This window comes from Rhipicephalus microplus, chromosome 1 (assembly GCF_043290135.1).
Source record: "Rhipicephalus microplus isolate Deutch F79 chromosome 1, USDA_Rmic, whole genome shotgun sequence".
Lineage (NCBI taxonomy): Eukaryota > Metazoa > Arthropoda > Arachnida > Ixodida > Ixodidae > Rhipicephalus > Rhipicephalus microplus.
In genome coordinates this window covers 47,373,476-47,396,577 of record NC_134700.1, presented here as the reverse complement: position 1 = coordinate 47,396,577, position 23,102 = coordinate 47,373,476, and the positions used below count along the sequence as shown (strand labels likewise).

General features: G+C 48.0%; 1 protein-coding gene across 1 annotated transcript in view; it reads left to right on the top strand.

The window, feature by feature from the left end:
- Positions 1-439: 439 nt before the first annotated feature.
- Positions 440-23,102, top strand: part of LOC119177756 (uncharacterized) — a 258,227-nt gene continuing 235,564 nt past the window's right edge. Inside the window, exons 1-2 of the mRNA XM_075865186.1 lie at positions 440-567; positions 1,186-1,293. Of these exons, the coding sequence (XP_075721301.1) occupies positions 1,280-1,293 (14 nt within the window). The 5' untranslated portion in view covers positions 440-567; positions 1,186-1,279. The remainder of the gene's footprint in view (positions 568-1,185; positions 1,294-23,102) is intronic.

Here is a 23,102-nt window from a genome sequence, read left to right as displayed (position 1 = left end):
ACAGCACACACAAGATAGCCAGCACATATCACATCGACGCGGGATATTGGTCACTCAACGCTACCGCTTGCACGAAACACCCACGGCGCTCCATCCCCCCCTCCCTCTTGAAGGATCGGTCGGCCGAGAATTACTGCCACATCACCAGATTCAAGGAATAATACCGCAATCCATACACACCGCCGCACAACACAAAAATCAACGTTGACCAAACTAGAGCAAGCGCTGACAGACGACGTCGGCGCACTGCTAGGGACTAAAGACACAGAACGCCTACCAGTTTAGAGAACGGAAACTGTACCTTTGGGATGTTGTACCAAAATAACATGCAAATACGTAGCGGCAGCGTACTGAACTGCAATACCGCGAGGCGAGATGGCGCTTAAAGTACTATCATCATCAATAAACAGACGCATTTTTTTTGCGGCAGGTGGGGGGGGGGGGCACGACTGGTTCACGCTGCTCGCTTCCTCTGGTTTTTTTTTTCGTCGCCCAATCGCGTTTTGCGTCTGTAATTATCGTCAGGGAACCTAGCTGGCCTCGACTGGCAAAAACAACGTCAATCAAGTAAGGTTTGCATCGTTTATTGCGAGTGTCCAAGCCGGTACAATCAATGTATACGGTCGGGTCCGAACAAAACAAGTCACTCATACATATCGAAAGCTTTCAACCGATGAGTAAAGACTCTTCTAAGCTAACAAGCATATGCATATAACTGAACATCGAAATCGCAGAATGAACGTCGCTCTCATTGTGTTGCGGCGCTCGAGTTTAATAGCATGGCTTCAGGACAAGGGTCCGATTCTGCCGCCAGATGCGGCGCTTGCCCCGTAGTGTTGATCTTGAAGCGAATGCATGATGTGGAATCAGGAAGGAAACTTGCACATTGCCGATAGGTAGCTCGCGCAGTTAGAGCAATGTAGTTTTGCTAAATTTGTTAAATAAGCAATTGCGGATGCGTGCATTTCTGAATCTTTCTCGCTCTGCAATGCTACATTGAGTACTTCACAATTCTGCAATGTCGCGTCGTGTCGAGAGGGTAGGCACTAGTTTTAATACTCAGCCGTGAGCCCATATCATAAGTATTATGTATTTAGGGGATGGGCCTATAATTATTTCAGGCTTGCTACATTTATTGTTAGAGTTAAGTTGCACAGTTACCACAGCTACAATTTCTCGTCGCAGGTAATGACCAGTCTGCTGAGTATGCGGCGAACATGAATGCTAAAGGGACCCTTATGAGGTGTGTGCTTACAGATCGAAAAGGCCCAATTCTAAGATGATAAGTTTCAGGTATGCATTGTACATTTTTGTTGTCTGTACATCTTTGTTGGTACTCTTACATAACACTATCTGCTCAGCCCTGAGCATAGACATATTTTGCATAGACGTATCCATAAAACTTGAGTTCTCTCTTGCAAGCAAGTACTCCTGAAATCAATTGGTTGCACATGATGTGAATCTGTCCGAATACTGGATCAATAAAGGTCACATTTATTACACACTTGTTATTGAGTTTACTTCTTCAGTATACTTGTGCTTGAAAATGAAGTTGTTTTCTCCCTGCTACATTTAGAGGTTAGGATTTGAAATACGTACTATCTTGCAGTAAGGCTGTAGATAAGTGAAGATCATGTATGTTTCAACTACCTGTGCGATTTCTAGATTTTTTTTAATGACCGTAGTGCACAGAATTTCACTACGCAGTGGTAGACACTACAGTTATGACAACTTAATTTAAACAGAAGCAGATGTGCACAAAGAAATTTGGAACGTTTTTCTTCCAAAAAAAAAAAACAGTACCACATGCAATGAACACAATCTTGCTCTTTATGCCAGCATTCACGTCTTTGAGGATGCTGTGCCGCAACTGCTCATCACCTTTATGATTTATTATTTTAGGAGCCCATTGAACATATGTGCAAAGCTAAAGCAATTGAGTGCAGTCTTATGAGCTTTGGTGCATCTTTTTGTAAACTTGTATGAGCTAAACACAGTTAATTAAGACAAAACAGTTCCAGGTGTTGTTGGTAAACTGTCACAAGGCACAACTAAATGTCGGAAAGCCTGTTAATGTCCACCACTGTGGGTGTGTTCATTATGTAATGAAAATAATAATTTCCGATGATTCACATGCCAACTATGAAGTGATCGTGAGTCGTACAGTAGTGGGCAAATTTAGATTGATTTTGGCTTCCAGGGGTTCAAACAAACTACATTGTAGCCTCACAGGAGAAAAGACTGCTTGTCGAAACATTTGCTTTGACCCCTTATGCTAACATATTTTTCACATTTTCAAGCTTCCATCTTTTAAGGGTCAGTTTAGTTCACCTGCACCAATCCGAACTGGTTCACAGCTGTGCACGAGAAGTTCAGAACTTGTGCGGCAGGAGTTCAGCGATGCGGCATCACAAGTGAATGACAAGGTGCCGACCACGTGGAATCCTTATTTTCGTTCGCTTAATTTAATGAGGTGAAAACATCTTGGCAAAACACGCTGCATTTATAGGAGTGGGTACAGCACCTACGTCTAATGCTATGTTGTTTGTTAGGCTGTGAGAGCGGTTGCACCAAACCAGCGCCGTCAGAGCAGAAGGTACAGGAAAGTCATGAAATAGTTTTGGTGCTGTACCTCTCCTGCGCTTTTTGAAATGAATGGCAAGATTTAGAAGATGCCATTGCTGCGCCACTGAAACGAATTGCGAGGTGCAGCACTTTGTAAAATGGATCATGCGGTGCAGGCGAATCGAACAAACCCTTAAGTACACAAGCGTCTTAGCGTTTAACCCCCATCGAAATTTGGCTACAGTGGCAGGGATCAAACAGCGTGTTGTTGAGCTCAGCAGCGCCACACAATCTAACTAATAGTGTTACAGCTTCAACATTATTGAAGTGTAGATTCCATGCCACGGTAGGCAGGCAATGCTTGTAGCCAATCTAAAGCACCTCTCCACGATATGCGTGGTAAAACATTCACACACACAGCATTACATGTGTGAGGTTAGAGATGACCTGTTGTAGTGGACATCCAGATGTTTCAACGTCCTTGCAGAGTGGACATTCCGGGGTAGTCATCCTGTCGTTGCATGGCAGTCTAGAAAAACAAGTAACATCACCAGATATCAATGCATAAAATTAATCTATGGAATTTTCCAAAGTAAACAAATAAACTCAATTAATTAGTAAACAGCAGTATTTTATACATATATGTAGTGGTACCTCATAACACGTATATCACTCAGGGCTGCTTCTTCACAAGGCATGTCATGTAGCAGGTTCCTTGCCCATTGTACACATTTGCTTCCATGTCAGGTGGGCCAGGAGGCTGTGGCAGAAAAAGAAGTATTTATCATTTATGTGACGCTTCCTTTGTCACACTATAGCAAAACCAGACCCATAATTATGTGATGTTTCTCAAACGCGACTGCAGTAAACTATTAACTAGTAGGTTTTTTGCATTAATATATGGGCTAGCTAAGAAGACACATGCGAGGCGACAGTGATTTATTTGCCTTATTTTATCGCAACGGCCTTGTTGGTGTTACCTGGTGATAGAATTTCAGAATTAACTATAGAGTTAGCGACTCGTTTATACGTGAAGCCATGCACGCCACAAGTAACGCACTTTTTCCCGGTTACAGATTGAGACGTTCAACAATTTAAAAATTTAATACTGCAATGCGCTGCCACCGGTGACGCCTACGCAGTCATTGGCAAAAAAAAACTACATATGTTGAAATAAACCAACTAGCCCCGCATGCAACCATCCTTAAAAAAACTGATGTGGTTTCTATTCACCGGCCCGAGCCTAGCAGAAGTCGCGCTTAATTCGCTCCATCTGCTTCGATAAAGCAGCCTTCCAGGCGTACATAGCTGTAGCCTATCAGACATACCCCGATTAACCAGCCTTGGAACGCTTATTCATCACATGTATATACGAGTCCGAACGATATGTCTTGTGCTGACACAGCTAGGGGAAGCGTAGCGTCCCCCGTCGTAGCGTGCGGTCGACGCGACACGATCAGCTGAGAGAGAGAAAAAAAGAAAAGTATGGGGGGAGGGGGGCAGTGCATCACCTCCTGCGACTCTATTCAGTTTTCCCCGTAATCCCTAATACTGAGACGTGATATCTTGATCGCACAGCTGCGCACAAAGCAAGAGAACGCACCTCGACTTCTGTAATGGGTGGTTCATTCCGTTAATTAAAACGGCCTCCTAATTGCACGGCAGCACCACGCTCGACTTCTGCTAGGCTCGGTTCATTCCGCTAATTAAAACGGCCAGCGTCGCTCATGCACTCGCGAAATGCACCGCGGATGGCACCAAACTCTTACGAAAAAACACAACTACAGAAAAAAATTTTTAGCCAAATTTAGCGGCAGTCTGGCAACAACCACCCTTCCAGTCTGGCAACCATTTATGCATCGCCAAAAGGAACCTTGCCCGGGTGTTTATTGATTGATTGATTGATTAAAACTTTATTTTTGCCCTGAGAAGACGCAGGGGAGACCCCGCACCACCCGGCTAATCCCACGTTGGGACCGTAGAGCCGAGCTTGGCGGCCCGTTCACGGGCACTTGGACGGCCAGGGTTTGATCCTTAAGTTCGGGGCTGCGTAAGAGTGGAGCCCACCTGTCCTCGCGGAGGGAGGGGCCGATGGCTTTACATTCCCACAACACATGATTAAATGTGGCTAACAGTCCACAAGCGGGGCAATCCGCACTTGGATACCGTTCAGGGTAGATGACATGAAGAACCGCAGGGTTAGGATACGCACTGACTTGCAATAGTCTTAGGGTGACTGCCTGCGCCCTGCACAAGGCCGGGTGTGGGAGAGGGAATACCCTTCTTGACAGATAGAAGTGCTTTGTTATTTCGTTGAACGTAAGCAAGGGTTCCCAGCGAGGCAGAGGGACTGTGGAGGCGGCGCGGTCAGTGAGTCCTCGCGCGGCCTCGTGTGCGCCCTCCTTCGGGTTAGAGGTAGAGCCCTCAATCGACCCCAGGTGAGCGGGAAACCAAGTTAGAGAATGGGGCGTGATACTCTTGACGCTTTGGAGAATGCGGAGGGCCTGAGGGCCTACCATCCCGGTTTCGTAGGCTTTGATAGCCACCTTGGAGTCGCTGTATATTGACTCTCTGCCACTATCTAGCATAGCCATCGCGATTGCAACCTGTTCGGCTATCACGGGCTTCGATGTGCGTACTGTGGCGGAGCAAGTGAGCCTGGAATTTGAGTCGACGATGGAAACAGCGAATGCCTCTTGTTGGACATATGGCGCAGCATCCACAAAGCTTGCATCAGTGGGGTCGCTACGGACGTGCTCGAGCAGAGCTCTACCCCTGGCCCTACGTCGACCGACGCTGTGCGCTGGGTGCATATTGCGGGGAATGGGTGCGATGTGCAGTTGAGACTGGATGTTTCTTGGAATCTGCATGGAATCGGGGCACTGGTCAATAGAGTTGAGGCCCAGATCATCGAGTATCTTGCGGCCCGATTTGGTTCCGGAAAACCTGAGCAGCTGTGAGTGCTCTTGCGCCTCGATTATCTCTTCGAGTGTATTGTGAACACCGAGCTTGAAAAGGTTTTCAGTGCGAGTGCTTACAGGCAAGCCGAGCGCGAGCTTGAAGACCTTTCTTATGAGGGAATTGAGCTAACTTCTCTCTGCAACATGCCAATTATACATGGCCGCCGAGTACGAAAGATGGCAGAGCACAAACGCATGTATGATGCGTATGAGATTGTCTTTTTCGATTCCCCGGTGTCTGTTGGTGTTCCTCCGGATGAGGCCGAGAGCACTTTCCGTCTTGGTAGTGATCTGTCTGAGTGCAGCTCCGTTAGCGCCGTTGGACTCGATATACATTCCCAATATTCGGAGCGAATCCACTCTGGACACTGGGGACCCGCCACCAGTGAAAAGCTGTATTTCACATTGAGACTCAGGTTTCCAGTCACGGTAGCTGCCACCTCGGGGTCTTTTCTTGTAGAGCAGAAGTTCAGATTTCGATGGGGAGCACCTGAGACCGGTGGGACGGAGGAAACGTTCGGTCACGTCGATTGCGTGCTGCATGGCTTCCTCAACTTGACCATCGCTCCCGCCGGTGCACCAGATGGTTATATCATCTGCGTAGATGGTATGATTGATTCCTTGAATCTTCGCGAGTTCCTTCGTGAGAGCCCGATCACCACGATGTTAAATAGTGTTGGTGAAATAACTGAGCCCTGAGGCGTGCCGTGTGAACCGAGGTTGATCTCTCGTGAGAAGTACCCTTCTATCTTGAGCTTGGTAGTTGTCTGGTAAAGAAAGGATCTCACGAAGTCGTAGACCCTCTTCCCTAGCCCTAGGCTGGCGATAGACTGGAGAATGAATTCGTGAGAAACGTTGTCGAAAGCCTTCTCTAGGTCTAATCGAAGGATGGCTCTGGTATCTCCTGTGCTCCGGTCGATGATCTGATGCTTTAACAGCTTCATGGCATCCTGTGTCGAGAGACCAGCTCTGAAACCAATCATATTGTGGGTGTACATGTCATTGGCCTCGAGGTGCACCTTGAGTCGGTTCAGAAGGGCGTGCTCTGCGACCTTACCGACACAGGAAGTTAAGGAAATCTGTCTTAGACTATCTATTCCTGGTGCTTTACCAGGTTTCGGGATTAGAACTGTGTAGGCCGTCTTCCATTGTGTGGGGACCTCCCCACTGCGCCACACCTCATTAATCTTTTCCGTAAGGAATTCGATGGAGCCTTCATCAAGGTTCTTAAGCATCTTATTTGTTATGCCATCAGGGCCAGGGGCGGATTTGGCATTGAGGGAAAAGAGAGCCTGCCGTATCTCGGCCACAGTATAGTCCTGGTCCAACTCCGGCACGTCGCACCCCGCGTAGTCCGGAAACTGTGTGGGTGCAGAGCTATCCGCGACTCGCAGATACCTGTCTATAAGCTTGTTTACAACCAATTCGTCCGGGGTAGAGTCAGTAGCAAGATGGATGGCTCGCTCGAGGGATCGCCTCTGGGTGGACCCGGTGCTGCCCTGATCGAGAAGGTGTTTGAGAAGACCCCAGCTCTTTCCAGATCTGAGCTGACCCTCGATGCTCTCGCAGAGCTCATGCCATTGTTGTTTACACAAGGTTTTGCAGTGCTCCTCGATCGCCCTGTTAACCTCGGAAACCTTCTTCCGGAGCCTCCTGTTATGCTTCTGTCCCTTCCACCTCGTCAGTAGGGCTTGCTTGGCTTCTAGTAGGTGTGCCAACCTGCTGTCCATGTTTTCACCATCGAGGTCAGTGACGACCTCCTTGGTTGCTGCCGTGGCGTCATCTCTGATTCCTTTGTACCATCCTTCAAAGTCTGTCCCAGCCGTCGGTGCTCTCTCAGCTCCGACTTTGCGAAAAACGTCCCAGTCGACCACCTTGAATTTTTTCGTCCTAAAGCGGGCAATCGCGAAGGATATTTCGATGACGTAGTGGTAACTTCCGAGGTCCAGAGCCGTGTTGACCCACTTGACCCCACCTATATTCTTCACAAAGGTCAGGTCCGGGGTGGTATCCCGACATGTGGAGTTACCTCTCCTAGTGGGGAGATCCTTGTCAGTGATGGGCGTCAAGTCAGCTTCTGTCGCAGTCTGCCATAGCTCGCGTCCCTTGGGGGTATCATACATGTATCCCCCCACACTGTGCGGGGCGTTGAAATCCCCTACGACTACAAGGGGGTAACTACTGGTCATGCTCACAGCCCTTTTGAGGAGAGAGTTGGCTCTCGCCCTGCGATAACTGGGACTGCAGTATACGCTGAGAATAAAAAGGCTATTTCTTCGAAGACCCTTCTTGGGTGAGTTCATTAAAATTTCAGTCATTACGTACTCAATGCCATCGGCAACTGCCCCGAGGTCATACGATAGGTAATTGTACCTTTTGCTGATAAGTGTGGCAACTCCCCTACCTCCTGAATGTGATGACGCTACTAGGTAACCCGGGAGTTTGATGGGGGTGCCAGACGCAACTTCTTGAACAGCGATGATTTGGGGCTTAACATCGAGAGTTCTTAAATATTGCTGTAGAATGGGCTTTTTGTGAGTAAACTCACCACAGTTCCATTGCCAGATTCGGAAGTTTTTCGTCCACACTATCCATGTTTAGGCTGAGGGGATGGTTGAGCAGCTATAGCGGCCCGGAGGATCGCGCCCTCAGTCAGTGGCGCTAGTACATTGCGTTGTGCTGGGACTTGCAAAGGAGTCGGACTGGGGTCTCTCCTCGCATCGACCTCTTCTAACTTGCTTATGCGTTCACTCAGTGCTCCTAATCCCATCTTGGGACGCGCCACGGCTTCTTGAATTTTCGCTAAGATAGCCTGCATGTTCACAAAGGAAACCTTGAGTTCCGACAGTAAGTTTACCGCCTCTTCTTCTTGTGTGTTCTCGACCGCTCGGCGCTTGGTTCCGCTAGGCCTGTGAAGCGCCTCAGACGTATCCATGACGACCAGGGTTGGGGCGGGTTGCGCCGAAGGGGGCGAGGACGCGAGCTTTCTAATTCCCGCCATCTCCGCTGCTAGCCTGCTCATTTCTTGCTTAAGCTGCGCGTTTTCTTTCCTCAGCTGCTCGTTAGCTCGTCGCATCTTGTCGAGCTCACTCGCGTGGGGAAAACTGCGATTCGATTCGTCGCCTCTAGGAGACTCACGTCTTCCTCGGGCCTTGTCGACCCAGGAGAGCGTCGGCTTCTTGCTGTTAGAGGTGGTGGGCGTGCGGGAGCAGGACCTGGTCGACCCCGACGAAACGTGCCCCGGCCTTGAGTTGGAGCGAGGCTGAGAAGTGGAACTTCCCTGGGCACTTTCTGTCTACCTGGAGCGCGAGCCGGAATATCCCTTGGAGGCACAACGGCGCCTGGATCGGGAGCGGCCTCCCGAGCGTCCCCTGGAACGGGGGCCTCCTCTGCGCTGAGCATCCGGGGGGGGGGGCGGTGACGAAGACTGTAACTCGTCCGCAGCGTCGAGGTGACGTTGCGGGGACGGTGATGCAGCACCAGCCATTCTGGCACGCTCACTGTGACGACGGCGCACAATGTACGGGATCTTGAACCTTTGAGCACAGTCTTTGCTAGCCGTGAGATGCTGGCCACCACAGAGCTTGCACTTGGGAGTACACACATGTTGCTTGTCGGGGCTTGCGGCACCACAGCCTCGGCAAATTGTGTCACCGGGAGTGGGGCACACGTCAGCGCGATGACCAAGACGGCCGCACGTATACACGTCGATTTGCTTGCGGTAGAGTGAGCACTGCATCAGCACTGGTCCATACCTGACAAAGTTTGGTACACGATACCCGTCGAAAACAATGATGACCGTGCCAGTTTGGGATATTCTCTTGGCTGCTAAGGCGAGTGGATTATTTGTGCTGACAATCTTCGCATCGATGACGTCAGGGCCGTCTTGAAGTGGGACGTTGCGAATCACCCCTTTGCAAGTGGAGTGTGGGGCAGTCTCATAGGCACTTAGCCGTGCACCTTGCCCGAAATGAGTATTTGCTTCATCCGAACGTATCGGTCTGCGTTTTCCCGCTTGGGAGTACTGACAATTATAATATTTTGCTGCAGATTCGGGCATAGAGTATCCTGGCACAAATCTTCCTGGCTTATGCCAGCGGCAACTAGTATTGCGTCTGCCACAGTAGCTGCGCCAATTTTCGAGATATTGAGTCCACCTCTCGGCCGGATCACAATTTTGATGTCATCTTGAGGAAGGGAGGGCATCTTTTCCGCCCGTATTACTTTGGACTTCAGCGCAGCGCCACTCGATTTGCCGCGGCGTGCGCCCGGCTGCGACGATAGCGCGTTAGAGTCAGCAGTGCGTGTTTTGGCGCCAGCTCTTCTGGACCCTGCGGAACTGCCAACCTTTATCTTGAGTAAACTCTTCTTCTGAAATATCCTCTCCATGCACTTCATACTCCATCGTGAGCAAATAATTCCGCGCACCGGGCCTCCGAAGGGCCGGCCGCAGGCGAGAACAAGCCCAGCAAAAGCGCGGTCTCCTAAGCCACTCGTTAGGGTTATAGAGGGCACCGCTCCACAGGAAAAGAAATAGTTCCTAACTTGACAAAAACTCACTCACTGTGGTCAAATATGGTATCGGTAGGACCCTGATGACTTCTCGGAACCGATGCGAGCAACAGTTCATGAACACTTGAAGAAAAAAACTCTAGAAACACAGATTTAGTTGCGCGTCCACAGGAGCCGTACGAACGCAGCCTCCCATTCCGCGTCTCCCGGGTGTTCATCCGATGAAAGCTTCAACGGTCGCTTCGTTCCCCGAAAGTCACTTGAATTCCCTTCGCGAAAGCATTTGAACGAGTCAAAATGAACAGAACGAGAAAGAGTGTGTTGGTCGGCAGAGGCTCGAAATATTTACAGCGAAACGGAACAGTCCGAGACACATCCGAACGTACCGCAAGCCGTTACCTGCCGTCGCAACCGTTGGCCACCGCAAACTTTGAAATGAGGATAATGATGTTGATAGGCTGCTACTGACATCGAGTCAGCTGGAGCAAAAACTATTACAAATTATAGTTTATATAGTTTCTAACCATATAGTAATAGCATCACCTTTAGAATTTGTCTGTGTTTCCCTCCATGTCAACTATCAAAATGTCATATTTTGTGGCTGTTGCCGCCCTCCGAGTGCGACGCCAGAGTTTTGCGAGCAACTGCATGATGCTTTGAATGATATTGTCAAAAGGCACCCGCATACACCTGTTTTTATTCTAGGCGATTTTAACTACCCGAAAATAAACTGGTCACTTCCTCCCTGTTCATTAAGCTCACTTTCAGCCGACAGTTTACATTTCGTGGAACTGTGCGAAGACTTTAACCTTACCCAACTCGTAACGCAACCAACAAGAATGGGCCCCAATTCATCAAATGTTCTTGATCTGATTCTCACCACTGTTCCTGACCTTGTCCATTCTATTTCATATATCCCAGGCATAAGTGACCATTGTTTCGTGCACTTCAATCTAACAGGTTCTTTAAGGCGTCGGTCAAACAATTGCAAAACAATAAGAGACTACTCACGCGGCGATTATGACTCAATCAACAGTGAACTCGAATCGAATTTTGAGAGCTTTGCTGATGGCTTCTTTGATCGCAGCGTTCAACAAAACTGGAACTTGTTCAAAATGAAAGTTGAATCTTTAATCACGCGATACATTCCCACATACGTTATCAAGGGTCGCCAACGCCCCCCTTGGTTCTCAACTGACTTAAAAAAATTGCGGAATAAAAAGAAACGGTTGTTCCGTCAGGCAAAGCAGACTAATTCGTTAGCCCGTTGGCACGTGTACAAATCTGTCCTTTCCGAATACAGAGCAGCTATCAAGGAAGCCAAGCGCGTTTTTCTTAATGATACCCTTCCTTCAATTCTTGTAACGAACCCTTCTAAGTTTTGGAAAACTGTTAAACCTAGGGAAAAGATAAACATTTCGCTTACGAACTCAGATGGGCAGCCAGTTCGCTGTGAAGAGTGTTGCATTGCTTTAAATGATTTTTTTGTTACTTCTTTTTCAAGTTGTTCTGCGTCTGCGTTGCCCCAAATGCCTAGTCGTGATTTTTTACCCATGTATCCTGTTACCGTTGATGCCGTTGGAGTGCAAAATTTAATTCACAAGCTTAAGTTATCCTCTTCTTGTGGCGTAGATGAAATCAACTCAAAGTTTCTAAAAAACACTGCATTGTATTCATCAATTTACTTGTCCTTAATCTTTTCGCAATCTATTCAGACCTCCACTTTGCCGCTTGACTGGAAGGTGGGGAAGGTGGTCCCTCTGCACAAATCTGGTAACACACAGTCTCCTCTCAATTACAGACCAATTTCCCTAACCAGTGTTCCTTGTAAAATGTTAGAACATATAATTTACTCCAACCTTGTCTCATTCCTAGAATCAAATTCTTTTTTTACTCCCTACCAGCACGGATTCCGAAAAAGTTACTCATGTGAAACCCAACTTCTTTATTTTACTAATGACATAGGATCGGCTTTAGATCGCGGCTCACTTGTGCATTGCATTTTTCTTGACTTTCAAAAAGCTTTCGATAAAGTACCTCACCAATTACTCCTCCTGAAAATTAGTGCCTTAAACATTGACCCGAACATTCTTAAATGGATTGAATGCTTTCTGACTAATCGCACTCAGTTTGTAACAACTAATGGCTATAACTCACCTCTTTCTAAAGTAACATCCGGCGTACCCCAAGGTTCCGTATTAGGCCCTTTACTCTTTCTTATATATATTAATGATCTCCCAGACAGCATTAACTCCGCTATAAGGTTATTTGCAGATGATTGTGTAATTTACCGCGAAATAAACAATGAATATGATAACCAATTTCTACAGTCAGACCTTGACACTGTCTCAACCTGGTGCAATAAATGGCTTATGACTCTCAACTCTAACAAATCTAAATGCATGTCAATAACCCGGCGATCTATTTCTCCCCCCTGTACCTACAGAATTAACGCCGTTCCCCTCCAGCATGTCTCTTCATATAAGTACCTCGGCGTTTACATTACCAACAATCTATCTTGGCACACGCATGTTACCTACATCTGTAATAACGCTAACCGAACGCTAGGATACTTACGCCGCAACTTTTCTCGCCCTCCGCTGTCCCTCAAAATTCTATTATACCGATCACTAATTCGCCCAAAGCTTGAATACGCGTCCGCTATATGGGATCCCGTGCAGCAAAATTTAATTAACGCGTTAGAATCTGTTCAGAACCGCTCAGTTCGGTTCATTTGTTCTAATTATTCCCGTACTGCTAGCATATCAGAAATGAAATCTAACCTTGACCTACCCAATTTAACTGTCCGGAGGAAACTGGCGCGACTGCATTTTTTTCATAAGATATTTTTTCACAATCCATCAATGAAGCGAGACCTCATTTCACAACCGTCGTACCACTCATCGCGCATTGATCATCAGCATAAGGTTGCCATTCCGTTTTGCCGCACCAAATTCTTTTCAGCAGCCTTCTTACCGAAAACAGCCGCCGATTGGAACCACCTTCCCTCTTCCGTTGTATCAATAACAGACCCTTTGTTATTCAAGACTGCAATTTCTCAGCAATGCTTGTAAATATACGCAGTTCCATTATCTATCTTTGTCTTGTATGTGCTTGAATTCTTATACATTTTTAGTTGACTTATGTTGCCTTCCTGATTTGCGCATCTGATACTTGTTTCTTTATTTTGTCTTTTTTTCTTGTGTGTTATATATGTTGTACCCACCCCCTCTGTAATGCCCTACGGGCCCTGAGGGTATTCTAATAAATAAATAAATAAAAAAGTTGATGACGCAGCACATGTTTAAGAAAAACTACTTACTAGAAGAACAAAATATTTTTTAAGTGTAGCGGTACGCAAACATGTAGTATTTGATCAATTTAAAAGAAAACTTGGCCCCGACGAAGACGCCTCTACAAGAAAGTGCAATAGCGCGAGTGGCGAGAGATGTTAGTAGATCCACTCTGGGTGTTTGAAGCAGAAACGCGCCGCGGTTGATTTTTTCGCCTCCTACAGGTGAGCACTTGAACTTCAGAGTTTCCGGGGCCTGCTAAAGAACTGGTAGGTGTTCTGTAACAACGCCTCCTAAATTTCCTGTGCCTGCCGAATAAGCGCGAAACGCCGGTTGACTATGGCGATGCTGCCTACGTAGGAATAAAGGTTTTTGTACTTGGCCTTTGAGAGAGGCAGTTTTGGCGTTTGCTACTAATTTCAAAGGATGCCTTGTATTAAAAAAATTGCTTGCTAAATGACGGCGTCGCTTACGTAAGGTTAATTATAAGTACGTTTACGCCTTTTAAAATTTTACGTTATTTTTGTTGTATATAAGCTCCAAAAACGTAAAAAATTATTTGAAGACATCCCTACTTGATTAGCGCCACCACCATAGTTCCGACGACCGCTGCTTTCCAAGTGACCGCTGGTAATCCGGCAGGCACAGGATATCTAGGAGGCGTTGACCTTTCCTTCCTCCGTGTCTGTGACTAAAGCGCCTAGAGATGTTCGCATGATTTGGGTGCCTAAGCAGCACACAGTCGCCAGAAAAGCACCTGGTACAGTGTACTAGAAGGGGGCAGTGGAGTGAATGAGGTGGCCGCGCCGTATCTCGGCTGATTCTCCGGCGGGTGACAGTAGCGTAGGCACTGGAGTCGCATAGTACTGAAGATCTCAGCGTCTGCATTGGGAGCGCGCGCGAGTATCCCGCGAAAGCATGTATTTGTTTTTAGCGCGTTTAATGCATTTACGAGCCTTTATCAGTGTATTCACTCCTGCTAAGCGCAATAGTACACGAGTAAATATGCAGACACGCATAAATTGTGTCAGGACATTCACTGTTTCAAGAGCCTGCCAACAACAACAACAAAAAAACATGTAGTACAATCAGAATTTGCATGGATTAGCCTAGCTTTTCACTCAAGCAGTGGTTTGAGCGGCGCTACATCATAAGTTGTTACTGGTGAGCTACAAAGGGGAAGTATTAAAACCGCGAATAAATCATACGCTCGTTTTGTCGGCAGTTTCTATATCCAGAGCACTCTTCCTCGTACAAGTCCACACGCCCTTGATTGTTTCATGAGAAACCCGATTACAAGTAATGTCACCACATTTATATCGGTGACGACGTAGTTTTATCATCCCAGTTTCGAAGAAGATAATATTTAACGCTTTCTGAAAGGCTTTCTTGCTTTAATCGTGCTTTCGCGCTCACTTTGCTTCTTTTATGCAAGCTGAAGAACGCCTGTACCTCCTAGTCCAGAACTCTATGCGAAAGGGGCTATCTTGAACATATTAAAAAGTGCCAGTTGTATAGTATACATTGCCCGTCTGTTACTCTGCGTAAATTCACTGTAAGGAGTTCTAATTTTGTATCGACAGCTTAAATTGTACTGCTTTCCTAATATTATATTGGCGTAACGCGGTTGCAAGCGAGAACAGTTATGATGTTTTCTATTATAGGTGTAGTTGGTTTATTAATTGTCATAAGTGTAGGCAGGCGTTGGCGCATTTTGTCTTGAGAAATATAACTTGTGTATGTACACAGTAAACACATACACACACACACCAATATATATATATATATATATATATATATATATATATATATATATATATATATATATATATATATATATATATATATATATATATATATATATATATATATATATATATATATATATATATATATATATATTGAAATACCACGGGTTCAGCTGACGCTTTATTCAAGCAACAGCGAAATGGCGCCGATGATGAAGAGGAACGGGCGAAGACTGATGATGATTATTGACAGATGAGGATGACGTCCAATGAATTCTTACACTAATTTCCCCCGTCGACGGAAGCGGCCAGCCTGGCCGCGAATTACGCTGGGGAACGCATACGATAGGGCTTGAGACGCGAAACGTGAACAATCTCTGTCCCGCGGCAGCGTTGGTCAGTGGGGACATGAACAGGTGTGACAAGGTAGTTCACCGGTGAGGTCTGTTCAATAACTTTGTAGGGGCCAAGATAGCGTGACTCAAGCTTCTCGCATAAGCCAGGCGTTCGGGCAGGAGTCCACAGAAGTACATCGTCGCCAAGGCGGTAGAGAACGACACGGTGAGTGGCATCGTAACGATGTTTGCGATCTTCTTGGCTAGCTTCGGTGTTTACACGGGCAAGACGACGGCATCGAGCAACACGGGACAGAAACTGGTCGCAAACGAATGGTGAAGAGTTGACGGGGCCAGAAAAGAATGAAACGTCGAGTGCTGATGTCGGTTGGCGTCCGTGTACTAGGAAGAATGGAGAATAGCCTGTGGTTCGTTGAACTGACGTATTATATGCATACGTGACAAAGGGAAGTATGGCATCCCAATTGCGATGGTCCTGTCGGATATACATAGACAGCATGTCACACAGCGTGCGATGAAATCTTTCCGTTAAGCCATTGGTTTGCGGGTGATAGCTATATGTTGTTTTATGAACTGTTTTTGATGCTTGAAGAACTTCACTGAGCGTGCTTGAAAGAAATGCCTTGCCCCGGTCGCTCAAAAGAACACGAGGGGCTCCGTGACGTAGGTAAATAGAATGCAAGAAGAAAGTTTCTACTTCCGAAGCAGTTCCTGAAGTGATCGAGGCCGTCTCAGCGTACCGGTTCAAGTGATCAACCGCGGTGACGATCCATCTCTTGCCGTCTGATGTAGTTGGGAGGGGCCCGAAGAGGTCAATTCCGACGACAGAGAACGGCTCTGATGGACAAGGAAGTGGTTGTAGGGTCCCGACCGGAGCAGTAGTGGGCCGCTTGCGGTGTTGGCAAAGTGCGCACGAGGCAATATATTTAGCTACCGTCGTGGAAAGACCTGGCCAGAAGAATCGACTGCGGATGCGCTCGTATGTTTTGTAGTAACCCAAGTGTCCTGACGTCGGGTCGTCGTGGGAAGCGCGCATAACTTCAGTGCGTAGTGCGCGTGGTACGACGGGAACCCATCGGTGGCCTTCCGGGTGAAAAATGTATTGATGTAGCACATCGTCCTCCAACTTGAATAGTCGAAGTTGTTGCCGGAGTCTGGCATTTGGGGAAGATGAAGCGCCGGTAAGCCGACCGATGATGTCAGTGCAATAAGAATCGGCTCGCTGGTGAGTGGTAAGTACTGACGGACGGGTGGATGAAGGTAGAGAAGAAATCGATGATATCGACGAGGCGTCCTCCATATAGCCGATTTGACAAGGGGATGTGACGTGCGCCGAAGACTGCGGCAAAGGGCATCGTGACAAAGCGTCGGCATCTTGGTGTTGTCTTCCAGTCTTGTAGATGGCGTCGAAGTCATACGATTGTAACCGGAAAATCCAGCGGCCAAGTCGTCCCGACAAGTTTTTGATTGTGGACAACCAGCAAAGAGCATGGTGGTCTGTCACAACAGTAAAATGTCGACCATGTAGATACGGACGAAATTTTTGGATGGACCAGACAACAGCCAAGCACTCTTGTTCGGTTATCGAGTACCTCTTCTCTGCAGAGGTCAGAGTGCGGCTTGCATACGCGACAACTTTCTCGCGAAAGGCATGGTCGCGCTGGAGGAGTACGGCGCCGATTCCTTGTCCACTAGCGTCAATGTGTAATATCGTAGGTGCCTTGTCATCGAAATAACAAAGCACCGGTGGGGATGTGAGTGCCTGCTTGAGCTCTTGAAACGAGGCTTCGCATTGATCATTCCAATCGAAGGAACCGGTACTAGCAAGGAGCTTGTGGAGAGGAGCGGCAATAGTGGCAAAGTTGCGAATGAAGCGGCGAAAGTACAATGCGAGTCCTAGGAAACTGCGTAGTTCTTTGGAACGAAAGGGTCGCGGAAAGTTGAGGACTGCGGAAATTTTGTCCGGATCGGGCTGGATGCCATCTTTACTAACGAGATGTCCTAGAACTCTTATAGCTGTGTTGCCGAAATGGCACTTCTTTGTGTTTAATTGAAGTCCAGCATTAGAGAGACATGTGAGCACTTGATATAGACGTTGCAGATGATCAGCAAAAGTGAAAGAAAACATGACAATATCATCGAGGTAGCATAGACAAGTTTTCCACTTGAGGCCACGAAGAACAGTGTCGATCATCCTTTCAATTGTGGCGGGAGCATTACATAGGCCGAATGGCATTACGTTAAACTCGTAAAGACCGTCCGGCATAGAAAAGGTGGTCTTTTCTTTGTCTGCTTCGTTCACTGGTATTTGCCAATACCCGGACCGAAGGTCAAGGGTGGAGAAGTATTGGGCGCCTTGCAATGAGTCAAGTGCATCATCTATACGGGGCATCGGATATACTTCCTTTCGGGTAATCTTGTTGAGCGCGCGGTAATCAACACAAAAACGTACCGATCCATCCTTCTTTTGTACCAAGACAACGGGTGATGACCAAGAACTGGTAGAGGGTCGTATGATGTTTTTTTTAGCATATCGGTCACGTTTTCGTCGATGATTTTGCGCTCGGCCAAGGAGACTCGGTAGGGACGACGGCGTACAACAGCCTGGCCTCCAGTGTCGATGCGATGATGCGCAACTGTCGTCTGACCTAGTGCCGAAGCCTTGGCGTCAAAGGAGGCCTGGTGTTTTGTTAACAAATTTAGCAACGCCTCACGTTGAGAAGCCGAAAGGTCAGGATTTATACCGGGAGCAAAGGAGGAGGAAGTAACAGACCGGGCCTGTTGTGGCTGAGCTGTCAAGGCATCAAGAGAGACCAAAGATACTGGTTTGGTATCCACATAACACGACAATGCAGAACCTTGAGGTAGGAGGACAGACTCCGGGGTAGGATTCAGGCCAAGGATTATCGCAGCACTGTCTTTGAACCGCACCAGGCTGGAGGAGACTACAACGCCGCGAGCTAGACAGTGGCTGGAAGGGGTGATAAGGACGTCACCATTGACAATATTCGGAGAAGTGATGGCGATGAGTTGCTCCTGACCCGGGAGCAGTATGGTATCGGAAGCTGTGAAAAAACGCAATGGTTTCTCGTCGACACGTTCGCTGCAGTGATCGGTCTCGGTCATCTCGACTACACGTTGACGGCAAGAAATTAATGCAGATGCTGATGAGAGAAAGTCCCAACCTAAAATTAGTTCATGAGCACATGAAATTAAGACAGCGAAGGTGATGTGGTGACGAATACCATCAATGAAGACACGCGCTGTACATTGGGCCGATGGTCTAATTATTGCTCCATTGGCCCCAATCAAAGATGATCCAAGGTAGGGTGTCTTCACTTTCCGCAATCGAGAACACAAGTCGGCACGCATAACTGAAATAGTTTCTCCCGTGTCCACCAAAGCCAACACCCGTACACCTTGCACAGTTACCAATAACATATTTGATGGTCGTTCAGGAGGACTTGTGACATTTCGCCGCGATGCAGTTTTCCCTCCAAAAACTGCACTGTTTAATTTTTTGATCTCTGGGCAGCCAGTTGAGAGACAAGTCGAAGGGGTGAAACAGACCGTCGGCGTGGCGAAGGGGAGCGTGGTCGGGAGGCACGTGTATTGTTGGTCGTGTTGGAAATGCGCATAGGAGACGGGGATCGGTGGCTGGCAGGACTGTCGCCATAACGGTAGTAACCTCGTGCACATGTGTCGTCTCGTTCAAAAGCGGCATACCCACGACGTTCATCTTGCTGCCGACGTCGACAGACCCGGGAAATGGGTCCTCGAATTCCGCAGTAGTAGGAAATAGGCCGTGGGCCCGCCAGGAAGAATGGTAGCTAGGGTTCGGTGGACGGGCGACTAGAGGTGCGAGATGTTTGTGATCAGGCACAGGTGGTGGTACTTGAGACGGCGAGGGTTGCATTGAGGCGATCTGTGCATACGAAGCGGGTTGGGTGCATGGTGGAGCACGGTGGGTGCTTTGAAACGCTGACATTTCTTCCCTAATAATGCCACGCAGATCGCTAGAAGCGGGTTGAGCGGGAACGTTGTGAGAAGGAGGTAAACTGTAGGCTTGCAGTTCCTCACGAATTATGGTTCGAATGATGGATCGGAGCTCCATACTGTTTGCCAGGGGGTTCTCAGAGAAGTCGGGTCGCAGGCGGATTGACTGCAAGGTATCAAGCCGCTGGCATACAGAGACGACGTCGGAAACCGTCGAAGGGTTGTTCGCAGCGAGAGCGTTGAATGCGGTAAGTCCGATACCCTTCAAAAGGTGTCGGACACGATCAGATTCTGGCATGGTGTCGTCGATACGGCGGCAAAGTGCAAGCACATCCTCAATGTAAGAAGTGTAGGACTCACCGCAATGTTGAACGCGTTCTGCCAGTTTCTTCTGAGCAACTTCTGAACGGACGGTCGGTGTGCCGAAAATACGTCGGAGCTCGTCTTTGAAGGAAGACCAATCGCGGAAGTCGCTCTCATGGTTTAGGAACCATGTCTTGGCAACCTGAGAGACATAAAACTGGATGCATGCTAAATTCAATGCCTCGTTCCAGTTATTGTAGACACTTACGCGGTCATAGTTGTCGAGCCAGTCTTCGACATCTTCGCCAGGTAGACCGGAGAAGATTGGAGGCTCCCGAGGGGGGTTGTTGACCAGGCTAGGGTTGGCGGGGGGTGGTTGAGCCGGCGGGTGGTTCGGTTGGGCTTGCTCTTGCGCCATGGTGCTCTGCTGGCGTAAGCGACGTCCCGAACGGAGCTCCAGGAGGTGGCTTTGGATGGAGAGAGGTCGAAGAGATCGGGAAGCACCTTCCACCACTTGAAATACCATGGGTTCAGCTGACGCTTTATTCAAGCAACAGCGAAATGGCGCCGATGATGAAGAGGAACGGGCGAAGACTGATGATGGTTATTGACAGATGAGGATGACGTCCAATGAATTCTTACAATATATATATATATATATATATATATATATATATATATACATATATATATATATATATATATATATACATATATATATATATATATATATATATATATATATATATATATATATATATATATATATATATATATATTGTACCGAAGCATAGTGGCGCCAGCTCTGTGCCAGCGTGAAAGAAGACGTTGACGTCCGTGTGTGGCTCGTGCTTGCCGGGTTCCTGCCTGTACCAGCTTGTTGCGGCTAACGTTTCTGGAATAATAACCTGTGTTTTTACGCAACCTTGCTCGTTGCATTTGGTGGAGGTGTCGATCTCCTTCACCCCGTCTTCGGTCTCCTTCCCCCATGCTTCGCCGTTCCAACCACGCCCACGAGGAAAACTAACAGTCGCAGTTCCTGAGGCAAGAGCTGCGCCACCGACGAAATTTCCAAGGCCTCATCTTTCGCCCCCTAACGAGATTGCCGTGTTTGTGGACGGTTTCGCCACAACTGCTCTTGTCGACACAGGTGCCACTATTTGTATAATCAGTGAAGTGTTATGCCACAAACTGAACAAAGTGACGACTCCACTGGTTGAAATTTCTTTACGCACAGCGAGTTCGCAACACGTCCAACCTTCTGCCACATGCACTGCTCGTGTTATGATTCAAGGAGTGCTTTACATCGTTGAATTTGTCGTCCTTCCGCATGCGTCTCATGAAATCATCCTGGGATGGAACTTTCTTTCCGCTAATCATGCGGTTGTTGACTGCGCTCGTGCTCAACTCGTTTTGTATCCATTCAGCACGACATTCATAGATCTCCCTCGCTCACCCGAAAAGGTGATCGTCGCCGCTGACGTCGTCATTTCTGCTTTTTCGGTCGCCGCGGTATCTCTTTTGTGCAACTCCGTTTCCGATTCAACTGCCCTATTTATGCCGTCACAAGAATGCGCTCGTCGCCGGAACCTTGTCGTCCCGTTTGCCGTCATAACACTTGCCGATGGCTCCAGTGCCGTGTACGTGTGCAATCCGTTCCCTTGTCCCGCTACCTTATTGCATGGCGAATGCATTGGGAGTCTTGACACTTATGATGACATCTTTCCTTTCGAAGCCCGTTCTGATACGACACCGATGTCCGTGGATGCTGTCACAGCTGGCACCGCGCCCTCACTACCTGACGAAGACGTTCTGTTGCGCAGCGTAGACACCGGCCTTACGCAAGACCAGCGCAATCAGCTCATTCAACTACTTGACAGTTTCCGCGCCTCCTTCGACCACGGACAACCTCCCTTGGGACGCACGTCAGTTGTCGCTCACCATATCGACACCGGTCATCATACTCCACTTCGTCAGCGCCCCTACCGCGTCTCGCAGGCTGAGCGTGACGTCATCACTCAACACGTCGACGAGATGCTGCAGCGTGGTGTTATTCAGCACTCACACAGTCCTTGGGCTTCGCCAGTGGTCCTCGTGCGAAAAAAGGATGGCTCCATCAGGTTTTGCGTGGATTATCGTCGACTAAACAACATCACACGCAAGGATGTTTATCCCCTGCCACGCATTCATGACGCCTTGGATTGCCTTCAAGGTGCGGAGTTTTTCTCTTCACTGGATCTGCGCTCTGGATATTGGCAAGTGCCAATGGCTGAACCAGACCGTCCAAAAACGGCGTTTGTGACCCCTGACGGCTTATATGAATTTAATGTAATGCCCTTCGGTCTTTGCAATGCGCCTGCGACTTTTGAAAGAATGATGGACAGTGTCCTCAGGGGACTTAAATGGCACATCTGTATTTGCTATTTAGACGACATAGTTGTATTCTCGGCGAATTTCGAAACTCATCTTTCCCGTCTGGAACAAGTTCTCCAGTGCCTTACGGCAGCCGGGTTGCAACTAAACTTCAAGAAATGTCGTTTTGGCGCCCGCAAACTCACAATTCTCGGCCACGTTGTTTCAAAAGAAGGAATATCGCCAGACCCTGCCAAACTGCGTGCCGTTGCCGAGTACCCCAAGCCTACTACCCTAATGGAGCTTCGTAGTTTTGTAGGCTTGTGTTCCTATTTTCGGCGTTTCATTCGCAATTTTGCCTCTATAATTGCCCCTCTGACTCAGCTTCTCTCCCGTAGCGCGGACCTCTCTGGCTGGAATCCCCACTGCGATGAGGCATTCACGGTGCTACGCCGGCTACTCACCTCTCCGCCAGTTCTCCGCCACTTCGATCCCAATGCACCCACTGAAATTCACACGGATGCAAGCGGTGTGGGCCTCGGTGCCATTCTCGCTCAACGCAAGGATGGCTGCGACGAGTACGTTGTCGCCTATGCCAGCCGTACACTAACGAAGGCAGAGTCCAACTATTCCGTCACGGAAAAGGAGTACTTGGCTATCATTTGGGCTATAGGGAAATTTCGCACCTACCTTTACGGACGCCAGTTTGATGTTGTCACAGATCACCATGCCTTATGCTGGTTAGCGTCCATGAATGATCCTACTGGCCGCCTCGCTCGTTGGGCTTTACGCCTTCAGGAATACGATATCCGTGTTGTTTATCGCTCAGGACGCAGACATTCAGACGTTGATGCACTATCCCGTTCTCCACTGCCTCCTGACCCTGCCTGTTTATCAACTACCATTTGCGATTCGTCATCGTTGAGCATCACTGACATGCCATCCGACCAGCGCAAGGATCCCTGGATCAATTCTTTGCTCGACGTCCTCTCTCACAGTTCGTCAGAAACGACTTCA